Here is a 23,306-nt window from a genome sequence, read left to right as displayed (position 1 = left end):
GGCTGCCGGTTTCAACCTCACCTGTGGGAAGTGAGAAGAATAATGGAAAGACACTTGTTTTTTCCTGACATCTAAGGCACTGAAACCCATCACAACGTAGTAGGGGATAGAGCTGAAGATGTCCACAGGGGCTATCTTGCCTTGCAGAGTACAGTTCCACTGCAGTGACGGTCGAGGACCTCTTAGTGTGTTCATAGTACGTATGTCCTCATAGTAGTTCATTAAATTAGTGACATTCTGAGAGGTGTTAATTCAATCTCAAAAGTATTGGGTTGGCCAAAAAGTTCGTTCGGGTTTTTCCGTAAGATTACGGAAAAATCCGAACGAACTTTTTGGCCAACCCAGTATTTTAGGGGATTTTTTTCTTTTCTTTCTTTCTTTCTTTTTTTTTCTGAATGGTTCTGTCTTCGTTGCTCTAGAAAGGTCAGGGACTTGACCCAATGACCCAAGGGCAGTGATTAGAGAAAGAGCTAAGGACGGTCGCCAACATTGTGGTTGATAATCCTTCTTAGAAGATTGGGTTTGAACGGTCTGCTGCTGTCACCTTATGGGCACATGAGTGGACCCTTGTGGCTGGTGCACAGACCTTTGTTCACGTCCCTCACTCTCCGGGAAAAAAATAGGAGCATTTAACCACTTAGGGAAATTTAGTCACTTGCAGTGTCCCACTGGGATTTTTTTCCCCCGCCCAACTTTTTGTGTTAACTGACTCCATAGATAATTTCATATAAGTGTGACGAAGCAGTTGTTGCAAAGTATGTTGCGTGGAAATGCAGAATGTAGGAAAGAGTGCTTTTTTGTTGTTGTTCTGAAAGCAAGTTGTATTTCATGATTTCTCGTCGTGCTCTGATTTTGTTTTTCCCTTTTTAAATAAGGAGTATGTTTTGGCCCATACTGAAATGCCCACCACCTTGGAAGGAGCTGAAGCAGCTATTAAAAAACAAGAGGACTTCATGACCACCATGGACGCCAATGAGGAGAAGATCAATGCGGTCGTGGAGACGGGCCGGAGGCTGGTGAGCGATGGGAACATCAGTTCGGACCGCATCCAGGAGAAGGTGGACTCTATCGATGACAGGTGCGGCGTCCTGAGGTTCTCAAGGGAGTCATACACCCTGGGGCTGTCAAGCCTCTGAGTCCCTGGCCAACGTCTTTGGGGCTGTGGGTATAAATTCCCCCAGTGGGCAGGACGTGGGCACCTAGCAAAATTTAATCTACAAAAGAAAGAAAGCCTGAGACGCCAGACTAATTCTTAACCAAAGACTTAGGAGAGCCAGAGTGCTGAGTAGCGGTGGGGTGTGAGCCTTGCCCTGTGAGAGGTGACACGTAGCGTGTCACCCAGTGGGACCCCGAAAGCCAGACGCTTCCCCAGCCAAGCCCACATTGACCTTCATCCACACAAGACTCCTCTGAGGCCTTTCAGGAGGGGACAGGGAGGAAGGGCAAAGTTGGCTTGTCCCGAGTACCTGGCAGAGGCAAAAGTGAACACCATCAGGCCTTTCTTAGAAAATTGGCTTGGGTGATGCTGTAATAGGATCTTTTTCATAATAAGAAAAAAGACTTGTCCTCCTTTTCTGCCAAGGCCTCTCCAAGATGAGATGCTCTTGTTGTATTTTTATTTATTTATTCATTTGCCGTTCCAAAAGATTTTTCTCCCTGGCCAGTGTTCTCTGTTAGACCCTCACGCCTGCCTCTCAACTCTGCCTTGGTTATTACTGAAGTAGGAGGTCTGGGCAGATCTGGCTTGGTTCTGGACTGGCCACTTCTCTCTGGGTGTGGCCCATCTGGGTCAGTCACTAGCCTCTGCTGCAGCTGATCTTCCCCGGTGCCAGGGAGCCCTGGGCCAGATTTAAGGGCTCGTTGTGAGACTGATGTCACCGAGAAACAGCCTCTTCCTCAAGGGTTCTCCGGCTTTCAAGTGCAGTGAAGAGGAAGAACTTCTTGCTGAGAGCGTTTCCTTACTTACCTTCTTACCATGTCTGAGAGGGTCTCCTGGGACCCTGGGCCAGATGAACGTTTTACAGTGTGCAGTGGAGAGGGGAATTACTCTTGGCCTGTAAAGACTGAGCTCCTGCCTTTAACCAGTCTGTGCTTTGCACTGATTCGGATCCTAAACCGTATGCTCTCGGGCTGGTACTATGGAATAGGATGTAAGGTATATTAATTATAATTTTGTATCTGTTGCTTTTAAAACAGCTACGAAAAAGAAAAAGAAAAAAATCCCTCCACCAAGCCCTTCTTCAATAAGTGTGAGAAACAAGGATTGGGCAAGACAGGCTTAACCTGGAGGAGAAGGAATTTCTTTTCTCTTAATGCTAAATCTCATGTTGTTTTGTAAACATGATACACCATGTTCTTCCATGTTAGGTGCACACAGCTGGTTTCCTGAAGGCAGGCCGGGCCGCTGGGGACACTTGTGTTCAGGCAGGCGTGCAGCTGCCTGGCAGCTTCCTCAGTGTGTTTATCCGTCCCCTGATGCTGCAGCTGCAAGGGCTTGTTGGAAGCAGGTGACTCTGTCAAGACCGGAGGCTCCTGGATGTGAGGGAATGCTTCAGCAGCTCTCAAGTGCGGCTTAACCTTCCTTTTGTCCTTGACTGAGAGCCTGGGCCCGTGGGGTTCCAAGGCCTCCTGGGGATTTCTGTTGTTAAAAAAGCATTGGGAAGAAGATTCCCTGCTATCCGTAAGCGTAAGAGAGATGGAAGGGGGACGGGGCTTTCCGGTGATCTGCCCTCAGGACTACATTTTCTTATTTTCCTCAGCACGTGTTAACCGAATTCTGGTTTCACTTTAATATCCCCAGAGGCCTCAAGATCTGAAACTTGACCCCAGAGGACACTGGTCTGTTATAAAAAATATACAAATCTCAGTTCCAGGTGGTGTCAGGGCACATGCTAAGTAAATAGCTTAACTCTTCGGATCTGATCCCCGTCTAGAAACATTCTGACGCTCCCGTGAAGCTATTTTTGTAGAAAGCAGAATCATCATAACCTGCTTACGTTCTGGAAATCTCGTCGATTACCACTGAAGTTTGTTGAGAAGAAGAAGTACTAGAACAGAGACGCTGACTCTTAACAGATGTGGGTGGGGCATGAGTGGCCTTTAAAGGGCTTGTGACTGGGTGGAAAGGAGCCTGCTGTCCAAGCCTGCTCAGGGGGGTGTGAACGGGTGAGCTTCCTGGCTCAGAGGGAAATTCCAGCCCCAGTGCAGTCCTGGGAGAAAAGGAAAAGTGTCCAGTTTCATAAAGCCAGACCTGATCTCACATGGGAGAAAAAGCTTAAAAATCACCAACCCACTTTACTTAGGTACCTGTGGTTCTTTATTTTCCGTAAGAACCACAGTTAAGCCCAATATCTGCCTCATGTGGTGAGGAGCCTTTGAGTCTCATTATAGGGGTAGGTGGTGAGAGATGGAAAGAAAGCAAGACATTTAACCTTGCCCCAAAGAGCACTCTTAGGAGTGTGGGAAGCTACGGCCAAGTTTAAGAAGGTCCTTCCCTCTAATTAAATCCACAATCACCCCTTGAAAGACCTTCCCAAGTTTCGCTTCCCGTGAATACCGTTGGTGACCACTAGTGCACAGTTAAGCCGTGCTCACTTCTCTCGAGGGTTTTCTGAAGCAGCGACCACCTCAGCTGCCTGTGTAGCTGTTTTTCATCCCGCAGAGCACATCGCTCAGAGGCCGTCCTCATGCCCCCCTGATCTGTGTTGTTTGGACCTGAGGCCTTAAATCGCCATTTGGCCTTTCCCTCCTTCATGCACCCACCGAAAGAGGAAAATTGTCCAGGCAGAAGTCCACCGGGCACGTGTGAGTCTTGATTATGTAAGAGAGACATTCAAGATTCCGTCCGGTGGTATTTCTCTCTTAGTAAATTTTCCCAGCGTTTGAAGTTATTTTTACTCCTATTATTTCTACGAGCTTCAAAGTCGCATGTCCTGGTTTAACTGCCCATGTCTCTGTTTACTCCTTGCCATCGTAGCATTTTTGTGTGACGCCGGGGAAGGGAACGGGAACTTACATCCAAGGCCTTTGGCTAAAGGCAGGACTCTTGCATTTTGTGACTTAACTCCAACTCAAATTACCTTCCTCCTGAAGGTTTGCTTTATTTGCTCTCTTTCTCTTAAACCCCCCCTACAAATAGTGACTGGAATTTGAGGGTTGGGAACTTGAAGAACTTTTCTTGACATTCCTTCCCCACCCACATTTTTAGATGACTAATTCCTTTAGTCCAAGATCACTAACAATCTTTAAAACACATTTTTAAAAAATTTTTGATCTTTGAGAAAGGATAGCAATGAAGTGAAGGAGCTTTGGCCTTTTATTTTTTATTATAAAAGCCACAATGTTAAAAATTCGGAGGGGAGGTGGAAACTACTACTTTTTAATCTCACCCTCAGCACATGCCATTTTAGTTTTTGCTTTTCCAATTTGTGCCTTGGAGTTTTGTATCATTCGCTGTGCATAAACTCTCTTCATTTAGCATTATATGAGAAGTACTTTTCTATTGTTGTATTTTGCCTAAGTGGTCTAAACATATCATAATAAACAATAATACCTGGCGGCATTATTTCCATTCATGCTATTGCTGTGTTCTGTAGTCGCCGGTACCCGTAGGAACAGAGGGCATTTCCCTTTGGTCCCCAGGCAAGATGGTAGCTACAGTGCTGCCACTGTCCCTTGTTGCCAGCAGCCACTGCAGGCCCGGGTGACACATGCTTCACTGTAAGGTCTTTCTTGCTCTTGAAGAAGGTTCTTTAAAAGCCAGTTGGCATGAGGTGCTCCCTGAGCTGCCCTTTCTTGGTGTTGTAGAGAATCAGAGGTCGTGTTCTTCCTCCCTGCCATGGGGGCAGGCAGGGCTGGTCGAGAGACCTTGCCCAGGCACTGCAGCAAGAAATCGCTTTGGGAATTGGAATGAAAAACCAAACCTCCCCATCTGCACCCTTCCTTGGCCCTTCTTCGCACCCTTCGCTTTGGCTGGCTGGCGCCTGGGCTCCTTGGGAAGATGGGGGAGCTGTGTTACGGCGATGCTTCTCGATGCTCAGTGTGGTACGGCTCTGCCCCATGGCAGTAGGACCACGTGGAGGTAGCCCTTTCCGTGGCACTCATGGCACTCACGGCATTCACGTGGCCCTTCTTCACAGTCTGGTGGAGAAGCCCCTGGGCGCGTAAAGGAGGCTCGCGGGGGAGCTCTGGCACCTCCACAGCGTGTGCCAGGAAGCCCCGTGCCCAGCATCCACGTGCCTTGTCGTCCCCCAAGTCGAGCAGCTCCTTCCAGTTCTTTTCAGTTTTTCGGTTACGGTTTTGTGCTTTAACTTCTTTAAACCTTGGTGACCCTTATCTGTTAATGAAGAGTGGGATTGAGTTAGGTGTGTGATGTCACAGGTCTGAAAATTTTCATTCTTGGTTTATTGTTGATTTGGGTGAGTTTTTCTCCTGACGAGAATCTCGTCATCAGGGAAGGTTCCTTTAAGCCAGTTACATGGTTTTGTGCATTTTCTTAGCCATGTACATGGCCTGTCACCCAGGTATGAGTTTCTTAAAGATCAATTTCGTATTCTCACATAGTTCCTAAAATGGAGAGCCTCACTCAGCACATGCTCAGGGTTTTTCTCCCCTAACACCAGATTTATGAAGCTCTTTTGCCTGCATCCTGGCCTGTTGTGTGGCTGGGACAGGTGTGATGGTCTCTTGTACCATGACTTACTCATTTGGAGGATGCCAAACTCTCTGGGTCGGGTTATCTTGTCTCCTTGACATGATTGAGAACTGTTAGCAAACTGTTTTCAGCGTATATTGAGACCCAGGAAAGAAGCTGAGTTGTAAATTCTGCATTTCAAGATTCCCTGCTTCCTCTTCTTAAAATTATTTTTATTATCTTTGTAACAGACACAGGAAGAATCGTGAGGCAGCCAGTGAGCTTCTGATGAGACTGAAGGACAACAGGGATCTTCAGAAATTCCTGCAAGATTGTCAGGAGGTGCGTCTCCTTTTAACTCCTCCTTTCCTCTCTTCTCACAAGAGCAGCCGAGCATTTGGCATAAGAGCCCTTGGGATTATAGAACTAACTGAGGCCAGAAATTCATATCACGTATATAATTTGCAGGTGGGGCGGTGTCAGTTCTCCAGCCTACAAGCTACCACTTAGATAAGTAACCAGATTATTACGATCTAGAATATTGTAGGCTAGAACTGTGCTGTCCAATGCAGTAGACACTAGCTACATGTGCCTGTCTCATTTTAAATCAAATGAAATTAGGAGTGTGGTTCCTCCATCATACTCGCTGTATTTTAAGTGCTCAGAAGCCAACCACCTGTGATTCGTGGCTGCCGTATCACATGAACAATGCAGATGTTAGAACATTTCCATCGTCAAAGACAGTGATGTTCTCGAGTATTCTGTAACCTAAAAGCATCTGATAGTATATTTTAAACTATTTACAATGACGCACATTTAATAGTACAGAAGGAAAGAAGTAAAAGGAACTGCAGTTGGCTACCCAGGTAAGAAGAAAGGTTTAAGAACATAGAAACTGACTTTCTTGTTCACTGAAGACCGTGACATATCCACCTTTCAGGCTCCTCAGGTGTCTGTCTGATACGCCAAGAGCAGCAGTAATCCTGATTTCAGACTCTTGAGTTTTAGCATGTGGTATTAATCTGAGCATTCTCAAACTGTTTCATGCTCCCCTGATATGTGCATAAACAAACTGGGGAAACTAAAGTTCGCCAGAAAAATGCACTCTCTGCAAGCTAGTTGGAAAAGAGCATCTAGCTGACTTCACATGGGTGAGGTCACGAGCACATCGTCGTATTTCACTGTCTGCCAGAGAACCACAGTGAGACCTGGTCCTCTCTGGTTTATTAGACTTTAAATTCCATTGGAGGCAGACATGGGATGAAGAATATCCAAGTGAAGCTGCAGGGACCTTGGGGACGGGGAGTTCGAGGGGTGGGGAGAGGATCGAGGTCATGTGCTAAAAATATGACTGGACTCACCACGAATCCCTCACGTGCAAACTTATAGCTGTGTGTTAAAAGAAATGTGGCTCTAATAACAGCTGAGTCAGAGAGTCGGTGACAGAAGCGATCCTTCATGTCCATTAAACTGGCTCTCTTACTGTGAATCTTAAAATATGCTCTAGTAGCTAAACCTTGAGAAGGGAAGAAAGCCCCTCAACTGTGTGGCTTAGGGTCTGTTGGCTTTCAGGGCCACACTGATGGACCTAGGTCTCTCGGGGTTTGCCTAGAGCCAGACAGGCTGAGGACAGGAGTGCCTCTTCAAGTGACACCTGAGCATTAATAACCTATTTGAATAGGATGCTCATTTAAAGAGGCATCCGCGTCCCCAGACAAGGCATAGGGAAGAGTAATGGGCTCCAAGGTTAGCTGCGTAGAGTTGCATGATGTGCTGCAGTGAATACCAAGTGGCCCTTCAGCACTGGAGGGAGTGAAAGTTGTCAGGAGACGTTTGCAGCCTGGGCTGTGCCTTCCCCAGATCGAAGGTCCCTGAAGTACCTTGATGTTTCCCTTGAAGCACCACCAGTGACTTGTTTTAACCTCAAAGACATATTGGAAGTGTTGTGCTGGGGAAATCAGTGGGATTCCATACCCTTGCTTAAAGGACAAGTTACTGAGATGAAATTCATTGACCTGAGCGTGGTGAAACCTGGACTAAATTTGGGGAAAAGAATGCCAGGAAGTGAGCAGGAAGTGAGAGGACGGAGGAACCTTTGAGAGAAGCTCAGTTGAAATTTCCAGCCCCCATTTTCCATTTGCATACGTGTGGATTCGAAAATAGAAATGTGTGGGAAAACTAAGCAGATAAAACGATAGTCCTTCCAAGTTGAATCACAGGAAATAGTTTTAGTAGAGTTCTAGATCTTTGTTAACGCTTGTTCCAAATGAGCATCCTTAGTTACAAGGAGTTCCCTCCTTAACACACACCAGTGACTGTTAGGCACGCCCAGAGGGCTCAGCCCTGCACGATTTCCCCTCAAAGTATGCAGAGAGGTTTTGACTGGGCTTTGTTGTCCTGGAGATGATTCGCAGGTCTCTTGTGACTGCTCGGCCAGGTCTCCCTGGTTTATCTTTCTCTCCTCGAACCTCATTAAGAGTTAGTACAGCCATAGGATCTGCTGGGGGTACCACATCAGCATATATAGTTTCCGCATAGTGACGGAATTTAGGTCAGGTTTGGGGCTCCAAAACCCTCAGTGGAGCAGTACAAGCAAAGGGGTGATATTATTATTATTAAGAGATACGGTTCTTTGACTATAAACTCTCCATCATTCAGCCTCATTAAAATACACCCTCTTTTAAGCCAGAACCTCTGAGAATGGAGCTTGTGTGTGCACCAGCCCAGCATTTGAAAACCTATCTATTATTGTGCTGGTGGAGTTTTACAGAGCACCCGGAGGTCAGATTTAATACCATTGCTGGCTGTTGGTATTGTTCAGGGTCTGGAGAATCCAGGTTGTCTCGCTGTCACGCTCCCTTCCTCGTGGGTTAGAGGCTAGAGGGGGCTGGCTTGTGAATTCTGCCATCATTGCTACCCGCCGAGAAACACTTCCTGGATGGGGAAATTTATCGCAGCAGTGCCGCGAGAATGAGCAGGGCCCACCTAGTCCCAGTTATAGATAGCGACACAAAGAGCATCATAATTTTTGTACCGTTATTTTAATGTGATATCCTGAAAAATGAATGATTTAAAAGGTACTGCTTTTCTGTTGTGTTCCCTCCCACCATACCTCCTGTTTTCTGAGATTGATTTTTTTTTTCCCCAGGAGGACAGTATAACTAGACGCGGTGGCACAGGGATAGCGAGTTCAGTGCTTTGCTTTGAGCTTAATCCAGTGATCAAAGCATTTTTTTCCTATCCTTTTCCAATCTGCACAGTGTTCTGTTCTGCAGAGAATGAGTATATTCTTGACTGACCTTTGCGAATGCCCACAAATAATAACTGTGGTTCTGATTCCAGAATGCTGATGGAGGGCTGATAAACTAGCAAGTTCCAAAGCTCCATTTCATTGTGCTGCATTGCACGCTGCCTTATCTGTAGGATGATGTGTTCAGCAAAGAGCAGATTTGTTTATAAGCCTCTGATTTTTATGTAGCTCTTTTTTTAAAAATCTCTCTTGGGTAGGTGTTTATGAATAGCGCAAATATGTGAATGTCCTTTGCACTTCGGATAAATGCCTTTTATTGTGTTTAGTGTGTGTGTACAGAGTACAGGGGAAAGTTTTACCATTTGGTTTCCTTTTAACGTCTTTTCTCCTTAGATTGAACGGCCATAGCATTTCAGATCTTAGTTACTCAGGTAACTGGAAGGAAAATAGGTAACGCTTTTAAACTAGGAAATTTAGTGTCTCGGCTGCTGTGTAACAGATCTATGTTCCTTGCTCACAAAGGGCGTTATGAGATCTACTGGGGTTTTTTCCCTTAATAAAGCGTGACATCAAAGACCTCACGACCTTTTGCTTTCAACCCCACTTCCTCCTGTGTGGTGGGTGAGTATCCTGAGGAAAGTAGGGATGGTGCCTGGGGGTTCACCCATGTGCAGAGCCGGGGTGCTCCCATGACCCGCATCACCCTCCTTGACATTGTTTTCAAAGAACAGACTTTGTATTGTTGAAGCAAATTTATGGGGAAGCCTTTCCTAGCAGCAGCCCAGGGTGCACGTGAATGGCCTCGGAATTGTTGATTCTGTAAGCGTTTCTGTTGGTTTTATGCACCATTTCTAAACCTTTGGTGATGGGACCATGAAGCAGTTTGGGTGCAGATTCGTTGTGGCAGCAGCTGGTGTAAGCGTGGCTCCTTGTGGTCACATTAGGAGGAAGGGCACAGCCCCTGAAGACGTTTGCTTCTGGTTCCAGGCTGATCCTGCGTTTGTTTGCGTATCTTTCGCCTGGGCAAACAAAAGCTCTTCCTGGTTAGTGCTGTGATGGGGTAGGAATTAGGACCCTGGTGTGGCCAACTACAGGCAGGCAGTGAGGAGCCAGGCAAATCAGGATGAGAGCCAGCAGGAGAAGTGTGTCCAGGAGCCAGACTGGGCTGACGCCTGCCCCAGGCTTCTCAGACCTGTCTGTCAGTGGCTGGCAGGCTCTGTGAAGAGGCTTCCTAGAGTTCAGATCCAAGCAAGACATGTTGGGCCTCAAAATCAAGTCCTGTGAAGTGTTTCTTGGTCTGAATGGAAGGTTCTTTACAGACAGAGGAGGAAAAGGCGCAGGTGACTCAGACCTGAAGGGAGCATTGAGAGGGCATCGTTGCTGCCTTACGCCTATAGTGAGCAAGTTACTTACGCTTTTTGGCATCCCCATAGATAGGCCTGTGAAGGAAAAGGGAGGGATAAAAGAGTAGGGGCTTTGGTTTTTTTAAATAAAAGAACTAAAAGTAAAAGGATTACCGAACAGAGTAGAAGACACTTAATCATGCTTAACACGGTATAGCTGGCACGGCTCTTTGAAGGAGAAAGAAGGTTGTGACTTAGCCTGGTTAGGGCAGAATTTTAAACAAGCCTTTGGGGGAATAGCTGGTTAAGGGTGCCAAGCTGTTTGAAAGCTGGCTCGGAGCACTTTTGTACTCCTGGATTTCATGTTAGATACAGAGTCGGGAGCAAGGCTCTGGTACAGTGTCCGTACGGTGGAGATACCTGCTGTGACGGGTCAGAGTTGTAAAGTGAACGTTTGGTTGTCTGTTGACATGGAAACGTGGAGTGTGTGTAGTACGACATGATGGCTCTTTCCGGGCAGAAGAAAGGCTGATGTCACTGTGATTACAGTCTCTGAAACCTTCCTGATTTTTTTTTTCTTTCCTAGCTGTCTCTCTGGATCAATGAAAAGATGCTCACAGCCCAGGACATGTCTTATGATGAAGCCAGAAATCTGCACAGTAAATGGTTAAAACATCAAGCCTTTATGGCAGAACTCGCATCCAACAAAGAATGGCTTGACAAAATTGAGAAGGTGAGTTAAGATGTTTGATGGGGCTCCGTCGGTGTGGCCGTGGTGAGTAAACGAACTGGGTGGAAATGAGCTCCTTTGTATTTAGCACGTTTTCCAGCCTATTTGAGTCATATCTGACCACATACAGAAGTGACACAGCCGGGAGCAGTCCCGTGTCTCATCTGCTGCCCCTGATGGACCGCAAGCCCCTGGGGCGGCGTCCTCACTCTGTTGATCATGTTATGTGTGCTGGACTGTTGACAGAGACTGAGCAGATCCATGGAACTTAGAAATATTACGTATTTTAAATAATCTAAAATGTGTTGCTTCGGCACAGGGAGGTTCTCTGCAGCACAACAGAACATGAATGTGACATTCCCCACCCACCCTTCTCTTCCTTCACACTCTATATTGTTTCAAACTCTTAACGGTTAAAATGATGTATTATGGTCTCTTGGGGGTGATGTGGAGGGGATGGAGTTTTAGGTTATTGGCCTCAAGTGTCCCTAAGCCCCAGCAATCACTTGGTGCTCCACGCCTGTGAAAACCACAGTAGGCCAGGCCATTGTCAATTTTGTTGAGCAGTTAACTCTATGTGGAAAGGCTGCGCGTGCGTGCGTGCGTACGTGCGTACGTACGTACGTACGTGTGTGTGTGTGTTGAATGAATAAGAAACTCACAGATCAAATATCTCAGGTTTGTTTTTCACAGTGGCACCTATTCTCCTGCAAACTGCATGTATGTGTGTTTTCCAGGAAGGAATGCAGCTCATTTCAGAAAAGCCAGAGACGGAAGCCGTGGTGAAGGAGAAACTCACAGGTTTACATAAAATGTGGGAAGTCCTTGAGTCTACCACACAGACCAAGGCCCAGCGGCTCTTTGACGCAAACAGAGCTGAGCTCTTCACCCAGAGCTGTGCAGATCTGGACAAATGGCTGCACGGCCTGGAGAGTCAGATTCAATCTGACGACTATGGCAAAGACCTCACCAGTGTCAACATCCTGCTGAAAAAGCAACAGGCAAGTGGCTGTCTCCCTGCCATGGTCCTGATAGTCTTAACTCGCCCACCGTGTTCTCAGACATGCCCTTGGTGTGTGAAGGGATTTTAACCCAGCACAGTGGGCTCTGACAGCATCGTGGGACATTTCCAGAGTCAACTGGAAAGACACAGTAGCAGTGTTGGGTGTCCATGCATGGAAATATTCTTTCATTATCATCTTGGTTGGTGGATAGTATCACCACTTAACAGTTGAGTAAATATTCATTTCATTTAGTCTGCAGTTTACATGAAGGAAAGTCATTGTGTTTGCATACTTGGCTGTATAACGTCTAGGTATGTGATAGTTACTTGAGTTGTTCAGGGCACTTGATAAATAATAAAAGAAATCTGGGTTTTTTTGCATCACAGTAAAGCCCATCTAAGGGCCGATGAATTTACTCTGAATTGAGGAGGAAGCAGCTCTGGTGAGGTTGAGCAAGCAGGTTGGTGGCAGGACCTGGCAGGAGCTCCCTGGGCCAGGTTTGCAGTGTGTGGCCGGGTCCTCCCCTACCTAAGAAAAGAGTCGGTTTATTCTCAGACGCCAGCCCTTGTCTCTAAGCCGGCAGTGTGTGGGCTTCCCGGGGTGGTCTTTCCTGAGTGAGAGACCTCTGCTTCTGCTTTTGCTCGTTTTCCTCATGTAAGTACACAGTTAGGATGTTTTTAGCCATTATCCAGTGTTTTAAAAAAGAATAATCAGCTTTCTGACTGAAGAAATCAAGAGGAGATGGTAACATTGGCCATCCTTCTGGCCTAAAAGAACTGGAAGCAGAAGACATGACTCCTTCCTGGGGGTTCAGCTGGTTTCCAACGTCTTTATGGCTTCTGAACAGGCAGATGAAGGCTGTCCTTTCCTTTCCCCATAATTAATTCTTGTTTCCCCTGTCATTTGCCTCCTAAGTTCCTAGGTAAACTTGACAGTTGCTCCCAAGTTGAAAAAAACATCTTTCTAGGGATTTTTTTTTGAAAGATCAGCTGACGAAGTGGAGCGCTAATTGCTGGTTCGCTGGCCGTGCGGAACCATTTCTTGGGCTCTCCACTGTATCAGTGAATATTCTTGGGTCTTCCGTTGTGGCCAGTGCCACAGGGGAACATTTTACAGCACCCTCCGTGTGTCCCTCGTCTCGGATGTGAAGGTGGGTCTGTCTTCGCCCTCAGATGCTGGAGAATCAGATGGAGGTGCGGAAGAAGGAGATCGAAGAGCTCCAGAGCCAGGCGCAGGCCCTGAGCCAGGAGGGGAAGAGCACGGACGAGGTGGACAGCAAGCGCCTCACTGTGCAGACCAAGTTCATGGCGCTGCTGGAGCCCCTGAACGAGAGGAAGCAGAACCTGCTGGCCTCCAGAGAGATCCATCAGTTCAACAGGGACGTGGAGGACGAGATCGTGAGTACCTCCCTGCCTGGCCAGCCTGGTGCCCGTGTTCTCACTGCTGGGCCCGACCCACCTTGGTCACGTCAGTGGGCTGAGCCGTCCCAGCCCTGCTCTGTGTATCCACACAAAATGTAACTCTGTTTTTCTGTCGGGTTTTCGAAGCATAACTCAAGGGTGTAATGCCCCTCGAACCGTAGTTTTAAAAACAAATAATGAGGACTCACGGGGAGTCCGGTATTGAGGATGAAGTAAGGTCTGGAAGACTGGCCCGTGCCCTGTATCGGAGAAGAAGGGCAGACTCCCCAGGCCGCCCTTCCCAGTGGGATTCTTTTTCTTTTTCTAAATTGTATTAAAGTATAGTTGATTTATAATGTTGTGTTAATTTCCGCTGTACAGCAGAGTGACTCAGTTATACGTGTCTGTGTCCTTTTTCATATTCTTTTCCATTACGGTGTATCACAGGATATTGAATATGGTTCACTGTGCTGTACAGCAGGCCCTGGTCGTTTATCCCCCAGTGGGGTTGAACACACTTCCTCTCTCACGCTGGCCTCCCTGCTCTCCCCTCCTGCCCTCGTTTGCATCCAATATTTGTTCTCTTTGAGCGGCCCTGACCACCTATTTACACTTCCTTCCAGTTGTGGGTTGGAGAGAGGATGCCTTTGGCAACTTCCACGGATCACGGCCACAACCTCCAGACCGTGCAGCTGTTAATAAAGAAAAATCAGGTAAGCGTGTCTGCTGGGGGCTGGCTCCTCCCGCCAAATCGGCGCCACGCGGCAGGGCGGTGAGCGGGGCAGCTCTGAGGGCTGGCGGCTTCCCCTCGGCCCCCGAGGCGCGGCGCAAGCAGCGAGCTGCCGCGGCTTAGCGAGCCTCCGGCGTGTATGCCCGGCTCCCACAGACCCTGCAGAAGGAGATCCAGGGCCACCAGCCCCGCATCGACGACATCTTTGAGAAGAGCCAGAACATCGTCACGGACAGCAGCCTCAACGCCGAGGCCATCCGGCAGAGGCTGGCCGACCTGAAGCAGCTGTGGGGCCTCCTCATCGAGGAGACGGAGAAGCGGCACCGGCGGCTGGAGGAGGCGCACAAGGCCCAGCAGTACTACTTCGACGCGGCCGAGGCCGAGGCGTGGATGAGCGAGCAGGAGCTGTACATGATGTCCGAGGAGAAGGCCAAGGTGAGGCAGGGAGGCCGAGCCCCCTCCCCCCACCCCTGCCGCCGGAGAGCCTCAGACGCAGAGCCTGAGCTTGTGCACCGCTGGGGGCGACGTCCTTGTGAAACGTTTCGTTGTCGCCTTGGTCGTGGGGGCAGCGTGGTGCATACTGGTGGCTGGAACCTGGCTCTTTGCCCCTCGATGCAGAGTTTTCTTGTCTGAATACCGGTATTGTCGTTAAGACCGGATTCGCCATGCCCTCCGCTTTTTTAAATAGAAATTTGCCGAAGTCTGCCTTTTACGGTATATACTAGATGCTTTTGTTTTGAGACAGTCTGGCAGCATTTGAAAGTATTCTCACCAGGATGCTGTTATCTACATCTGCTAGACCGTGGAGAGGTTTTCAGCCAGCCAGGACACGCTTGGTTTGCCTGGGCTTTACCTCATACTCCAGCGGGTGCTCGTCACCCTGCGTCATCCTCATGTCCGTCTTTCAGAGGCTCCCACAGTCCAGTCCACATTGAAGCTCGTGGAGCGCTCCGTATTCCAGCGCCCATATCACACCTGTGGCTTTTTTTTCTTTCTGCCAAGTCTTCCTCCGGCCACACCACCTCTTCCGGGGGGTTTTGGGTCAAGGGGCGGGGGGACGGCTGTGGTTGTGACGTCCCCCTCTCTAAGCAGGATGAGCAGAGCGCCGTCTCCATGTTGAAGAAGCACCAGATTCTGGAACAAGCCGTGGAGGACTACGCGGAGACGGTGCATCAGCTCTCCAAGACCAGCCGGGCCCTGGTGGCTGACAGCCATCCCGAAAGGTGAGTGCCATTCCGTGAAGATGAGACTGGTTTGTCAGTTCCTCCCCAGTCAGGGCCTCTTGTTCGAGTAACTGGTAATGTAGATCTTTGGGAAGCATTTTTAAAACAGACCCAAGTAGGCCTGTGCTGAACAGGAAGGGTGAACGGTTGCATTACAGGAGCTCACTCTTGCGGGCTGATTATCTCCTGCTGGCCAAGCCCTATTGAGAGAAGATTATTGGTGTCGTGCGTCAGAAGTACCGATTGACTTGCATGGATATACAGGTGATAAAAGCACCTACCCTTGGGTTTAAAAAGTCACCCAGTTTAGGAAGGTAATCACTAGATTTAATAGAACAATGGATAAGGATAATTGGGCCTGTACCGAGAAGAAAATGATGCCGCCTCTGAACTCTTATACATTGAGTCCTGAGAATGTCTCGGGAATAAGAAAAAGGAGTGTGTGTGGTACTCCTGCACTGTTACATACCAGGCTCACACGCTCACTTCAGTGGCAGTCATTTTTGGCTTTCTGTGGAACTGCCTGTTACGGCTCAGACAGACAAGAATCGGCTTTGTGCATTAACCGAGGCCAGTTGGAGATGAGGTCAGTGGCTGGGTTGGTACAGGGGGTCCTTCAGGGGTCCGTGATCAGGACTCCCAGGAAAGTGGCCTTCCTCGTCTCCCAAGGACAGGCATCAAGAAGTCCTTGTCTGACTGCTTTCATGCTGGAAGACTGTCATTCTGGGAGAAGCTGGAGGGAGGGGGTGGATGCTGCACCCCCAGGACCCAGGAAAGGGGAGCCGCAGGGCCCGCCCTCCTGGCAGGGAAGAGCATGCAGCCCAGAGAAGGTCAAGGTGTGCACAGACGGGGATGTTATCTGTCCCTTCGACAGCATGGCACCTGAGAACGGATCCTAATGTCAGAGGAAGTCCTGACATATGGAGCCAGCAGTGCAGTGTTTTGATTTCTCTCCCCTCCCTCCGTCATCACGGCCAGGATGGCCTTTGTCCTCAATCACTGTGTTTTGTTACACGTTGGCTCTTCATTACTTGAGGTCAAAGTTCAGAGTTTTATTTTTTAGGCTAAATAGGTTAACTTGAGGTTTCCTTTGAGAAATGTTGTAAAACGTGATCTCCTGGCATTTCCCCTCGTTTACTGGCTCCCTGAAGAACATGTCCCCCTCGTCTCGCCCCCCCCCCCCACAGTGAGCGCATCAGCATGCGGCAGTCCAAGGTGGACAAGCTGTATGCGGGCCTCAAGGACCTGGCCGAGGAGAGGAGGGGCAAGCTGGACGAGAGGCACCGGCTGTTCCAGCTCAACCGGGAGGTCGACGACCTGGAGCAGTGGATCGCCGAGAGGGAGGTGGTCGCAGGGTCACACGAGCTGGGGCAGGACTACGAGCACGTCACGGCAAGTACCGCGGGCAGGGCCCGGGCGGCCGCGCGGCGCACGCGGGCTGCGGAAGGCCCCTTGCGCGCCTCTCTGTGAGCAGAGAACGCACCCCAGACTCGAGCCAAAGATGGCGGGGTTTCGTTTCAGCTTGACACTTTGGTCACCGGGTGACTTGGGGGTTGTTGAACTTCTCTGCTGCGCCCTGTCCTCCTCTGGTCAGAGGAGATGGAGCCCGGGCCTTACTCGGCGGCAGTGAGCAAGGAGGAAGCCTGATTGATAAAGAGGCTTTGGAGCTGAGATCTGTTAAGTCAGGCATTTCTCTCCAAAGGACATTCGTGTGATCAAGAAATAAAGTGTTCACAGTAGTCTCACTGATTTCTTGGTGCGCATCCCTGTTTCAGATGCTACAAGAACGATTCCGGGAATTCGCCCGGGACACAGGGAACATTGGGCAGGAGCGCGTGGACACGGTCAATCACATGGCAGATGAACTCATCAACTCTGGACACTCGGATGCCGCCACCATCGCCGAGTGGAAGGACGGGCTCAACGAAGCCTGGGCTGACCTCCTGGAGCTCATCGACACGAGGACGCAGATCCTCGCTGCCTCCTATGAACTGCACAAGTTTTACCATGATGCCAAGGAGATCTTTGGGCGCATCCAGGACAAGCACAAGAAACTCCCCGAGGAGCTCGGGAGAGATCAGAACACAGTGGAGACCTTACAGAGAATGCACACCACGTTTGAGCACGACATCCAGGCTCTGGGCACTCAGGTGGGGTGAGGCGCTGCCCAGCGGTGGTGGGAGGGCTTCTTTCCGTAGTGTCTCTGTGCCTCTCGGAGCCCCTCTCTCCATTCCTTGGCTCCGCAAAACATGCCTCAGAGAATTGCCCAAATCAAACGGACACGCGTGTGCACACACGTGTATCACACACACTGTTGTAACGCTCCATCTGGGAGAACTTACCAATCCGTAACATTCTCAGTGTGCCACATTTTGCAGACACTGTTGGATGAACAGTACTTATGATTAAAATAAACAACTCAGACACGTACACAGACATTTACAAGTTTTAGGCCTTCTCAACAAGAATTTGAATTACGTTGGCATATCCATCCGGAATAATTTCCAAAATGATACCTCATTATTTTCCATCAACCAGAGTCTGAGTTATGTATCGGAGAAGAGAGAAAACAAGACTCTAACGTTTTACTGTGCCCGCTCTTGCCCTCCCCGCTATGACGTAGTTAACACTAAGGCTTTGTTTAAGAGCTGCCTGGCAAAGTGATAACAATATAACAGTAACGATCTGTAGTATAATCACTCTCTAATTCACACTCTCATTCCCGCACAGTTTACTGCTTAGTCTTATGCCTGTTAGATGAAAAATAAATTGTATCTGTCTTTTCCCTTAAATTTCAAGATCTTAGAGGAGAAGCCCGTTTTCTTAAACATATCAGCCCTCAGGATATCAGGAGGTTTGTTTTTACCTTTTAGAAGCACGTCAGTGATCTACTGCAGGGGTTGGCAGACTTCTTCTGTAGAAGCCCAGACAGTACAGAGTTTTGGTGTTGTGGGACATACAGTCCGTTACAACTACTCATCTCCGCATCGTAGCGTGAAGCAGCCACGGACAATCCGAAAGCGAAGGGCGTGGCTGTGTGCCAGCAAAGCTTTATAAAAACAGGGAGCCCAGGTTTGCCGTGGGCCCGCCCCGATCTAGCGTGCTAGCCTTCTTTGGCGTGCTTTGGGGTTTGTTCTGTGGAAGGACCACCTTTACTGCTGTTGTTTTCCCCTGAATTTGCCCCTTCTAAAAGCAAAGGCAGCGCACAGCTGGGGCTCCATTCACGTTAAGTGGCTTCCCCTTTTCCATCCTTGGAGGTAGAAGGTGTGGAGGGAATATGTAAGAGATTTGTGGAGTGGCTGAGGGTCTGCATCAGGCAGAATTTAAAAGCGCCCCCCATGCATTGTGCGGGTTTCCAGCCTTTCCTCCACGGCTGGCGGATTCTCCATTCCAAAGCTTGTCAGCTTCCTGTTCAGTGGCTCTCACTGCGTGTAAGGTCCCGCCCGGAGCACCAGGTGAGCGTGTAAGGATCCTGAACCATGCAATCTGACATGCACGTGCAGTTAGAGCGCGGCCACCAGAGAAGGGCCGACCCTGGCTTGAATTGAGCCTGTCACGCTGTATCGCTGCAAGTTTTAATTTCCTTCCTAAGCTTCGGTTCCCTGATGCTTTAAGGATTGCAGTGTGTATTGTTACAGTTTTTAAAAAGCTTGAGAGAACTTCTGGAATGCCTGGAAGCCTTATTAGCAGCAGGTCTTTCCTCTGCACCTGTAAAATCATTTACTTTTAGAACTTCAGGAGACTCCAGAGATGGTAGAGTTGCTCCTTCATTTTTTGTTTCATTAAATCCCTTCACTTTGTGAGGCTCAGAGAGATGCAGGAGAGCCCACTGAGAGTCCAGGAACGTGCAGGGCAGGAATCTGTTCCGTCAAGCCTGATAGTCTGCACCTCACCATACCCGCTGGGCCAGGCCATTTCAGCCACAAAAGTATGCATGCCCCTCCTGCAGTTAGAGCAGAAGGGAGGGCTCTCGGTGCAGGCTCCAGAAGCCGATGGCGTTTCCTCCTTGGCTGCTTTACTCTTAATGCCAGCCTGACCCGCCGCCATCCTCTATTCAGTGCGGGAACAGTGGACATGAGGGAACCTGATGATGGTCTGCAGTGACTCCTCAAAGCAGTAGTTAATTCTATCGGGAATTTCTGCTTTCGCTCTCCTCGTCTACCTTGTTTGTTGTTGTGAGAACAAATTAAAAACAGCTAGAGATCCAGGAAACTTTTTTTTTTTTTTAACTTGTTTGGAAAGATTTGGTTAGCCATATAGGAGATAAGCTTTTCAAATAATTTCCTAGGAACTTGCTTATCGTGATTTGAGTTAATACCTGAGCCATATTTAAAGAATGTTTCCAAAAGTCTCTTAGGATACGGAAATCAAATCACCAGGGAAACCAAACCCCATTGATTCTTCTTTGCATCTCTTGCAGAAATCTGTTTTCCTTACCTACCACCACCTAGAGCCTTTTGAGTGATCGGGGTCGGTACACCTCCCCGCAAGCCCCAGTGTCCATCCCCCCCACCGTGATGTTTCTCCACATAACTCCCCTCACGGACATCTGAAGGCTGCTATCATTCAGGATGTCTGTTGTCTTCAGACTTTGATCAGTAAATGAAGATTGAGTGTGCGCTCCCCATACACGTATATTTTAAATTAGATGTTGTGCACGAGTATGGCATTACTAATACGTACTTTATATAAAACATAAGAGATGGAAATTTTTGAATACAAAATAAGCCACGGTTATTAGTTTCTCTTGTAAAGGTGTATCTGCCCTCCACCACCACCCTCGCCCCCAACAAAAGGGTGAAAGCCTTTTCTTGTTTTTTTCCCTCTTTTTACACAGAAAGTATTGATATTACGTACACTCTCTGTGCTTTGCCTTCTCTACATAGCCGTCATCTTGGCGTACTTCTCATATGAGTACACAGAGCCCTTCCGCATTCTTTTTCATGACTGCATGGGAGCCTCCTGTATGACTGTGCCATTGTAATTTAACCAGTCCCTCCTGGACGAACCGATACTTTTATTTTCAGTCTTTTGCACTTACAGACATTGGTGCAATAAATGACCTTATGTGTATTTCATTTCCTAAAAGTGCAAGCGTATATGTAGGATAAATTCCCCAAAGTGGAATCATGAAATCAAAAGGCACACGCATTTGTAAGTTTGGTGGGTACTGCCTGCACCTTTCTGCAGGAGCTGTAACCTTTTGTCCCATCAGCAGTGAATCAGCTCACTGACATATATACATCATCAAGCTTGAATTTTTGCCAACTAGGAGATGACAGATTACAGTATCTCCACGTAGCATATTTTCATAAGGCTCACGGGCATTTCTTGCTCTCCAGAGTTTTTATTGAAGTGTTTGGCTGGTTAAGATTTTCCCTTCTTTGGCATCAGCATTTTCAACTGCACTAAATGCTGCTTTTTGTTTTTCACGTTGGAAAGTGCCGTTGTGGGAGCTCTTACCGGTGATGCGTACATTGTTTTCAGCAGCAGCATCACGTAGCTAATGGAAAAGGTGTTTCCACAGGAGTTCCTGATGGCAGTCTCTCATTCCTGATTTTACAGAGACACCGTCGGTACCATGCAGGAGCAGATTAGGTGTTTATCCTTTACTGTATCTGGGTGCATACCGTGTGTTTCTGTGCCGTCTTCACATCCTGGGCCACCTCCGGGGACCTTTCCCGACCAGGGCTCCCATCAGCGCGAAGGCAGAATAGTGTGCAGAGGGGGAGTGGGAGGCCGGGTGGTGGCGCAGAGGCCCAGCTCCGACCCGCCTCGTCTCCTGGCGGCTTCACAGGTGAGACAGCTGCAGGAGGATGCAGCCCGCCTCCAGGCCGCCTATGCGGGCGACAAGGCCGAGGACATCCAGAAGCGGGAGAACGAGGTCCTGGAAGCCTGGAAGGCCCTGCTGGACGCCTGCGAGGGCCGCAGGGTGCGGCTGGTGGACACGGGGGACAAGTTCCGCTTCTTCAGCATGGTGCGCGACCTCATGCTGTGGATGGAGGATGTCATCCGGCAGATCGAAGCCCAGGAGAAGCCACGGTAATGCTGCCGGCCTCCCGGCTGGGCCCTGCCCCAGAGCTTTGAGGCCAGAGCGGGGGCGGGGAGGGGTTTTGGGGGGAGCCACTTGTCTCCTGCACACGGTTGTCAGGGAACGAGGGGCCCGGTGTAGTTGAGCCCTGTGGAGCCCTCGCCATTTCTCCCCGACCCTGTCCCCCTGGGTCCACGCTCACCCAGGCCCTCCTGCTCTCATCTGTGGGCCTCGTGCCTCAAAGCAGCCGCATACCTGGGACCGGACTAGCTCTACCTCACCGCTGGAATGAGATGGCTTTTCTGAGTTCTTTTTCTATGTCTGTCAGATCAAAACCCACTCTATCCCTTTTCAGACATATTACCAAAGGTGCCTCTTACACTCAGCATCTGCTTTAATGGTGTCTCGGGATTCGTTTTTAGTATTTGTTCTGTGTCTTCTCTTTGGCCACGTTTCATGCAGAGCGGTGAAGAGGAGCTCGTGGGTGTACAAGCAGGCACATAGACAGCCTCCTGTTCACCCCTGCCGGCTCCAGCCCTCACCGTACCTGAGAGATGGGCTGTGCTCCAAAAGAAGAAATACGGTTGTTACGTACATGAAGCAGTTGTGTTTCCTTAGGTCAGGACTCTCCAGTCAGTCGGTTTTGATGGATGAGACGTTCTCACGGCTCTGCCAGTCGCTGATTGCTTGGCTGGTTCCTGCTCTGTGTGTCTTCATGTCTAAATAAGGAGACAGTATTTGCTGCTCTTTAAAACACACATGTCCTGAACCTTCGGCAGCTAACTCACTGGGGTACAACTGGGGACGCCTGTGACTGCCTCTGTACCTTCTTGAAGAGCCTGAGGTGCATTTCAGAGTAAAAGGTTGAACAGAGATCCAGTGGTTTTTCTAGTCTCCACCTAGAAAAATTGTTTCAGCGCACACACAAAAATAAAAGTAGCCTTATTCTCAGTGTTAGGTTGTGAAGCTGTGCCTGAGTTACACCATCGCTGTGCTGCAGCTCAGTGACCCAGCCTGCGCCCAGACTGTGAATCAGATACTGTGCCGCCAGTTTCCTTCAAATTAATTACGTGTTTTGAAACCTACACATTTGTTTGAAAGGCTTGGTCTCCTAAAGGAAGTATTATTTGTGTAATTTTAGGGATGTGTCCTCTGTTGAACTATTAATGAATAATCATCAAGGTATCAAAGCAGAAATCGATGCTCGTAATGACAGTTTCACGACCTGCATTGAACTTGGGAAATCGCTGCTGGCGAGGAAGCACTACGCATCAGAGGAGGTAGGATGCCGCTTACGCTTTGGGGCCCCTGTGGTTGAGCGCAGCTGGTGTTCAGATGTAAAGTGACTCACTCTTGTGAGCGTGTGTGTATGTGTGGGGGGGCATATATAGACACACACACAGAGAAATCTATGCTTACATTCACACACACGTACGCACACACTTACCTGTGTTTCAGAACTCCTTGCTTCTTTCCTGTATGTGTAGAATGAGACAGGCAAGTCTCTAGGTATAGAGCCAATCAATCCATGGCACCGAAGACAATTTTTGAGGGCCTCTGGTCAAGGGTTCGTCCTTTCTCACCTCCTCCATCAGTTCTAGAAGGTGTCACCCCTTCTCTGTCACCTGTGCCCTAGATCTGTTTGCTCTTCAGTGGGTGGTTGCTAAGTCGAGTTGGGATGCTGGTGACACAGAGGGGAGTGGTTATCAGTGTGAGGCCTCCGAGAGCTCAGGGCTTTGCCCCTCTCGCCGGCCCCCGCTCTTAACTTGAGTGTGTTCGCCACAGGGAGCCCCGGAGTCTGGAGGGGGCTCAGTGCATTGTTGGCCTCCTCACGACAGAGCAGCTTTGGGTGGAGCCCGGCCTTCCTCCCAGCCCCTTCTGGAAGGAACGTCGCCATGCTTTTCTCTCCTCTCCCAGTACGCAGATAAACTGAGCAGTCCTTAGAGCTTTCCTGCCTTAGTGG

General features: G+C 48.9%; 1 protein-coding gene across 5 annotated transcripts in view; it reads left to right on the top strand.

Moving 5' to 3' along the window:
* SPTBN1 (spectrin beta, non-erythrocytic 1) overlaps positions 1 to 23,306 on the top strand; it is a 196,192-nt gene that overhangs the window by 158,564 nt on the left and 14,322 nt on the right. For all 5 annotated transcript variants that reach the window (XR_009544039.1, XM_060168837.1, XM_060168838.1 and 2 more), the window contains 12 exons: positions 876 to 1,078; positions 5,884 to 5,974; positions 10,812 to 10,958; positions 11,693 to 11,956; positions 13,132 to 13,356; positions 13,983 to 14,072; positions 14,246 to 14,524; positions 15,182 to 15,312; positions 16,500 to 16,704; positions 17,088 to 17,462; positions 21,110 to 21,354; positions 22,485 to 22,623. Coding sequence is in view for 4 of the 5 variants with exons in the window: in XM_060168837.1 (XP_060024820.1) it covers positions 876 to 1,078; positions 5,884 to 5,974; positions 10,812 to 10,958; positions 11,693 to 11,956; positions 13,132 to 13,356; positions 13,983 to 14,072; positions 14,246 to 14,524; positions 15,182 to 15,312; positions 16,500 to 16,704; positions 17,088 to 17,462; positions 21,110 to 21,354; positions 22,485 to 22,623 (2,394 nt within the window). In the remaining variant the exon portion in view is untranslated. The remainder of the gene's footprint in view (positions 1 to 875; positions 1,079 to 5,883; positions 5,975 to 10,811; positions 10,959 to 11,692; positions 11,957 to 13,131; positions 13,357 to 13,982; positions 14,073 to 14,245; positions 14,525 to 15,181; positions 15,313 to 16,499; positions 16,705 to 17,087; positions 17,463 to 21,109; positions 21,355 to 22,484; positions 22,624 to 23,306) is intronic.

The sequence above is a fragment of the Lagenorhynchus albirostris genome, chromosome 13, assembly GCF_949774975.1.
Source record: "Lagenorhynchus albirostris chromosome 13, mLagAlb1.1, whole genome shotgun sequence".
NCBI classification, from domain to species: Eukaryota; Metazoa; Chordata; class Mammalia; order Artiodactyla; family Delphinidae; genus Lagenorhynchus; species Lagenorhynchus albirostris.
The sequence above is the reverse complement of the archived record's forward strand: the minus strand, read 5'-3'. Positions and strand labels throughout refer to the sequence as shown.